Genomic DNA, 7221 nt, shown 5'->3' with positions numbered 1-7221 from the left:
GAATCACAGGACTGCTATTTCAAATTCAGCCCTTTATTTTATGGAATGTATAATTCTCAAATCAGTAGTTTTATGCACGAATCTCGAAATAAATAAAGGGATGAATTTGAAATAGCACGGTCCTCTGATTCCTCCTGAAGAATCACAGCAGATTTATTTCCAGAGGGCCGGAGAAACAGACTCAGCGAAGATGCTTCCATGCAAGCAATCGGTGTCAATTAATAGGGTCCATCTCCATCACGCATTCAATCAGTGTGAATTAAATAGGGTCCATCTCCATCGCACATTTATAGTCCATCTTCTGAGTGCGCTAGAATGCTAGATGCGATCAATATTTGTCGTCTACTCACCGACAATCGTTTTCGCATTATAACTTTCAGTTTGACATTTTCAAAATCAAAATATCAAAATACTCGAACCGATCGAACTTTTATATATCATGAGTTTAGTCTATTTTTAAAACTAAATTATAACTTTGGTTGCCTAGTTAAACCGATGAGCACCCTGCGCACTGCGCACACATCTTCTTTAGTGCGCCAGATGCTACCAATATTTGTCGTCTACTCGCCGACAGTCGTTTTCACTCTTTGATTTTCTCGCACGTGAAGAGCAGGTCCACCACGTGCTCAGTGGGCCTTGCTAACACCATCAATAGTTTAATTTTTGTTTTCTTTTGTTTTCGCGGGGACCGCATCTCACTCGTTTTACACCTCCGTTCTCCATTTGGCTCCACCGGATGAAAACAAGAAGCAGATAAAATGTGGTTTCTTATATATATATCTCTCTCTTTCTCTGTGCTTTTTTTTTTTTTTAATTAACGATGTATCTAAATACCATTGCAAGGGATTAATTAGTTCAGTTCAGTAGTGCTAAAGGAGTGCATATCCATTGCAGAATTGAATCGGATTAGAAGGAGATCGATGTATTAAATCTCTTCCTCGCCTCTTCTTCTTCCTTTTTCTGTGCTAATTCATATTTCTAGCTACAGCAGTTCCTGGTGTCATTATTTTGCTCTTTCTTCCACAACAAACAAAATCTGTATATTGCAAATGGATGAGTTGGTTGAATTACTGTGGGATAGAGGGACCGTAGCGGTGCGAGATCAAAGCAGTAACCCCAGTAATAACCATAACCTTATCCATAACAACACCAACACCAATTACAATTACAAGAAAACCACCGGTGCCACTCCTTTCCTCTTCGCTCCTTTTAACGACACTATCACCCTGAGTCCAGAAACAAATGAGAAAAAGACGACGATGATGAACAAAGATACTGGAACCCTACCAAAATTTTTGCGTTTCAGCTCCCCAGAGCCGATGCTGGCACCCGACATATTCTCTTCGGCAGCAACTCCCCCAAACCATGACCGTGACCGTCATCATGTAGAAGAAAGGGATGTAGGCGCAGATACGGGTACTGTCCCCTGGATCGATTACCCCATATTGAATGCATCCGAACACTACACTGAGGATGAGTTGCAATCCAATCTAAATCACAACCTTCCATTGACTGCTGCTCCTTCAAAACCTCTTGACATCCAGGCGGCAGTTCCAGTGCAGAAATCTGGACGAGAAGACGGCGTGCCGTGTTCTAACAAAAAACCTCCATGGTTACAATTACAGAAAGGTGGTCGGGGTCGTGTTATTAATTTCTCTAATTTTTTGAGACCTGTTGTTCTTGCCAAGGCAAGTTTGCAGAGTTCTGAGAGATTGAGGAGCAATGAAAAGGCATCTACGAGCTATATCAACAATTCTCTATTGGATTCTATGGTAATCCAGTCGGCCTCTGCATTGCAACCACCAGCTCAGACATCTTCCCTGCCCCAACCACAAATGTTGCTTCCCGGTGGTTGTCAGAAGGTGGTCGACACCAGCAACCATTACTGTGATGGTGACAACAAAGTGCCCCCTCCAAGTTCGCAACAGGTGCAAAGGAAACAATTGCTTGAGAGAGACAATGAAAAGGGGAAAGAGAAAGAGAAAGAGAAAGAGGAAGAGAAAGAGAAAGAGAAAGGTGCACAACCAGTGCTTGTGCTGACCTCTGTTTGTTCAAGAAACGTTGACTCAAAACACAAGTCGAAGAGAAAATTCCCGGAGGAAGATTTTTCCACTCATTCTGATGAGGTATGTAACAACATCATTTATTGTTGTTTATTTATTTTTCTTTTTGTTGCATGCTAACGACCATCGAATATATCACGCTTAGTTTATTTTAGAGAAACCTTTTCTCTAAAATTAAATAGTACAAGAATTGAAATAAGTTGACAGAAAGTGCACATTCAAATTGATCCATATTGTATACATGCCTTATTTAAGTTGAATAAGATATCTATAAAACAGAATTGTGAAGATGAATCGGTTGGGTTGACGAGGCCAAGTACATTGAAAGGTTCAGGCATAAAGAGGGGCCGAACTGTTGAAGTGCACAATTTATCAGAAAGGGTTAGTCCATGCTCAAAAGTCATGTCATATTTTGTTTATAAATTTATATGAAGAAATGAACATGCTGACATGTCTGTAATTGGTAAACAGAAACGCAGGGACAGGATTAATGAGAAAATGAGAGCATTACAAGAGCTCATACCCAATTGCAAGAAGGTACTCTTAATATTTGTGTTGTATTGTTATATTACTCACATATGTGATGAATAAGAAGCAGCATTTGTTTAACATAAAACAATCCATATTTGAAGGTGGATAAGGCATCTATGCTTGATGAGGCCATTGAGCACCTTAAATCGCTTCAACTTCAAGTCCAGGTACCTACAAATTCTGTAAAGAAAGTTCACTTGAAGGAAGACAAGGCATAAAACCCATTTCATTACTGAAATGTTAAACACAACCAAAATTTTAAAAAAATGTAAAGAAAAAGAACTGATCAAGATAAACTACCCTACTCCATGTCTCAAAAACCAGGATTGCGCCCCCTTGGATTTCGAGGATTTTGAGTTTTAGTGGTGATCTATCGATACCGATCGACTTTGTCCCTCCCTGTAAATTTTTTGGCATCCCTCTAGATGTTTGATTTATAATTTGGGTTAAATTTAGTGTTAAAATCAAAATAAATTTCTTCAATTATAATTGGTAATTATAATTATAAGTTAAAGCATAAAAAATTACAAGTCACGGCATTGAAAAATATAAGTGAAAATATTATTTTTTTTATCGAGTACCCAATTAGTTCATGGGTTTAAATCCAATAAGCTATTTAAATCTGATTCGATATTTTTTTGCCTCCCCTTGACGAAAATCCTAGATCCGCCCCCGCTTGCATCTCTAACTAGTAGGGGTGCAAACGGGTCGGATATTACCCGTCCGAATCTGGATCCGTATTTGAATTTTTGTGGATTCGGATATTCGGATACGGATACGGGTTGAGTTTCGGAATCGGATATGGATACAGATACGGATAATTATTCGGATCCATATATTTTATTTTTTCGAATATCCGGATATGTTAAGATTTGAGAGAATTTTTTTGTTTCTATTTATCTTTTATATTAGAATATCTTTAAAGAATAACTTTTGTGTTGGTATTTTTAATTAAAGTTATAGTTATGTTGGTGAATTTTAGTTAATCAGATATATATTTTGTAATGGTGTAACAAGTTAATTACATATATATTTTGAATTAGAAATCCGAATTATTTTTGTATCTTTATTTGTATCCGAAAATACCCGATCCGTATCTGTATCCGTTTAATATTCGATTACTATCCGATCCGTATCCGTATCCGAAAAAATATATGGATACGAATATGGGTTGAGCACTATCCGATCCGTATCCGATCCGTTTGCACCCCTACTAACTAACCACTTATTCAATTCTCTGTGTTTCTTTTATCCAACTTAGTAATTAAAGAGACCGATCAATCTATCACTCATTTGATCCATGGATTTGTCTGTATAGTAATTATCTAATGTTACAATTTGGACCATAGATGATGGTGATGATGATGGGAGCTCGGATGTGCGTTCCACCTATGATGCTGTCACCCGGTCTACATCACATGCCATTAGCTTCGTACCCTCATATGGGGATGGGGATGAATATGGGAATGGGCATGGGCATGGGCATGGGGTATGGGATGGGGGTTGGGCCCGCTGTTAATCATACAATGCCGACACCGCCCCCGTCTCATCCGGCAATACCCTTCAATTCCATGCCTATGATTAATGGTCCCTCTTTCAAATTTGGTCCTGGGATTCCTCCGGCCCCATCTTCCAAACCTCAGGATATTTGCTCTGATTCAGATGATAAAACAAATGGCTGTCACATGCCATCACAATTTGAGGCCACTGCTCGGGTTAGTTTATTTTCCTTCTTCTATTTGTTTGATTAAGATTATTTACTGTCAAAGTCAGCACAGAAATCCAATTGCTTGTTTCATGTATTTTTTTTATAGGAATCTGCTTAGGTTGAAAAGAGTCATACTGGTTTGACTCAATCTGGTGAAGTTGGAATAAACCTTACTGACACAACTAATGGTGAAACAGCAAAATCAACTACAAGTTTGGTGCTGACCGCAGCTCTCAGACCGTACTTGCATTGTTTAAATTATTGTGCTAGCACTGGTAGAGCCATTTAGTTAGCAACAATTTTTTTTTTGTGAAAACAGAAATGTTATTCATCAATCATTGCTCGATCGAGCGAGCCTTTTTCATTTAGTAGAGAGGATTACCCTTCTGATTTAGGGCTATCTGACAAAAGCTACATTGTTTGTTTGTTTAATCATTGCATAACTTAGAAGTAATTTATGAAATTAAAAGACATGTCACCAGGAACTTAAAATCTGTATAGACTGTATTCATATATACTTTTAGATGTATTAGGACTTAGGAGAGGATCTATATGTATGGAAATAGTAAATCTATCAATGCTTCTCTTTTCATGAATAATTATCAATAAAAAGGCCATAAAAATATATTAACCTATAAAAAAAGGCTCTTCTTGTTCTTTTTGGTTTTTTGCCTTTTGTTTTCTTGAAAAAGGCCTGACTGTTGGACCACCAGTTTACTAGTAGTTGAAAATTGCTTTTACACCCTTCCACTTGTACACAAAATAAATAAACGAATGAATGTAAAATGTTTCTTAAAGTTTTATCATTCTTCGTCTAGTCTCTTTTAACTATATATCTTTGAGCTTAATTTTGTTTGATTTCAAAAAAGAAAAGAAAGGAAAAGATACAAGTAATTTACAAATTCAGTCTTGAATAACTCAGTGCATGACACCATGAATAGTGTGCCCTTTAAGTTTCATTTATAACTGTTTGGTTGATGGCATGAATAGTGTGCCCTTTCAATTCAGATTGTTTAACTTATTAATTTTCAGAAAATAAATGTTTTATTTGTTGCGAAGACCCGATTTGGATAATAATAACAAAAATGTTGTTTCAAAAATGTTTAGAAAATGGCGGCATATTCCTCTTTGTTATGCTTTTCAAGTCGTTTAGTAAGCAAGCCTCTTAATAAATTAAGCTTCACCAATGAAATATGAATAATGTATTTCCTGATCTATAGCTCAATACATGAGTCAAGAAGGGAAAAAAGAATAAAATGATATTTACCAGCAGAAGGCACTGATGAGCTAGATTCATGGGTTAAACTTGCTGCTACAATTGGGATTTCACTCCTAAGCATAAGACCATGAAGCAAATTAACACCCCAAAATCATACCAACAATATATGTACTACATTAACCATAGAAGGCAAAATCGGACGATCCAGATCGGAATCGGCCGATTCAAGTCGGGATCGGACAAGACCGATCCGATTTTGGACCGATTTACTCGGTTTCCGAGTTTTGGAGGAAAAAACGGGTTGAACAGTGTAGAATCGGCCGATTCTTACCTTCTTTGCATTTTCTGAGCCGATTCTTGACTTCTTTGCATTTGTTTTTCAAAAAAAAACCAAGCTTCAAAATAACAGGAAAGGGGACGCAGCAACGAAATGATATCCTCTGCGGAGTTTTTCCATGCGGAGCTTTTAATCTGATCCGTTCGTTTCGGATTGGATGGATCGGATTAAAAGTTTTGCAAATTTTTTTTTTAAAATTCGGACAGGATCTGATCTGATCCGTTCGATTCAAAACGAATGAATCAGATTAAAAGATCCACACGGAAAAACTCCGCAGAGGATACGCTTCCGCGCAGCAACTGGGTGGGGAAGATGAGTCTCTAAGTATTTTGTTTTTTGAATAGACTTAGTTCATAACATATAAGGCAATAGAAAATTTAAAATTACTAATGGTTCACAGTGAACGTTGACCATTTTAGAAATATTAAAATATCAATTCTACATGGCGCAGCTGGTCAAGATTCTACATGGCGCAGCTAGGGAGAATTTTAATATATTTTAATATATAATTTAAGTTCCTACATGGCGGAGCAGCTGGGGCACAGCAGTTTTCATATTTTAATATTTCATGTCATCAAACTTTGACCCAATGAATTATGGAATGAAATCCGCTATTATTCAAATTTGCTGCTCTCCTATCCTCTTTGTCTCTCTTTTCTTTATCTCTCTACCTTTTCTCTTCACTCTCTCTCTCCTCATCTTTTGAAGAGAGAGATAAACACATAAACGAAAAGTACGAAGCTACTATTCTTAGAAGAATAGCAGCAGATTCGTATCCATGAATTATAGCTGATCCAATTAAATATCAATTCTAATTTGTATTCTTGCGGCAGTTATAAAATATGAATTCTAATTTGTATGTAGGGTCGGACAATGGGTCGGACAAATAGGTCAAATATTCTTGCGGCAGTTATAAAATATGAATTCTAATTTGTATAAAGTGATCCAACCAGACATAGTTTCTGAGATTGAAAGAGTGTATTTTTAGTTGTAATGCTTGTATTATATTGTATTAGTAAATTATTTGACTATAATAGTTTTTTTTAATTTTTTATCAATTTTTTTTTCTATTTTTTAGTTTAAAATAAGTTTCTGACAAAAAAGTCCGATTTTCTAATTCAATTCGACTGATTCCGACCAATTTTCCAATCCGGGATCGGACAGTGCAGATTCCGATTCGGATTTTTCCTTCTATGACATTAACTACACGAGCTAGAGTGCATTACCGAGTTTTTTTTTTTATCTTTTTTCTTAGTTTTGGTGATGTACACCAAGAATTTGTGTAAATATTACATTTTCCTTAATCAATATAATTGTGAGAGGCAAACTTTGCCGCTGATCATCAAAAAAAAAAAAACATAAA

At 36.5% G+C, this 7221-nt stretch overlaps 1 protein-coding gene across 2 annotated transcripts; it reads left to right on the top strand.

The window, feature by feature from the left end:
- The first annotated feature begins 790 nt into the window (after positions 1-790).
- On the top strand, positions 791-4670 carry LOC144573996 (transcription factor PHYTOCHROME INTERACTING FACTOR-LIKE 15-like). 2 transcript variants are annotated; one of them, XM_078323798.1, is made up of 6 exons: positions 791-2126; positions 2328-2444; positions 2535-2600; positions 2696-2761; positions 3944-4309; positions 4409-4670. In XM_078323798.1, the coding sequence occupies exons 1-6, from the start codon at positions 1050-1052 to the stop codon at positions 4418-4420; spliced, it is 1704 nt and encodes a 567-aa protein (XP_078179924.1). In that variant the 5' UTR covers positions 791-1049; the 3' UTR covers positions 4421-4670. The 2 variants fall into 2 exon arrangements, with proteins under 2 accessions (XP_078179924.1, XP_078179925.1); XM_078323799.1 differs by having other exon boundaries at positions 796-2126; positions 2343-2444.
- The last annotated feature ends 2551 nt before the right edge of the window (positions 4671-7221 follow it).

This window comes from Carex rostrata, chromosome 22 (assembly GCF_964058835.1).
Source record: "Carex rostrata chromosome 22, lpCarRost1.2, whole genome shotgun sequence".
In the NCBI taxonomy this organism is placed as follows: domain Eukaryota; kingdom Viridiplantae; phylum Streptophyta; class Magnoliopsida; order Poales; family Cyperaceae; genus Carex; species Carex rostrata.
The sequence above is the reverse complement of the archived record's forward strand: the minus strand, read 5'-3'. Positions and strand labels throughout refer to the sequence as shown.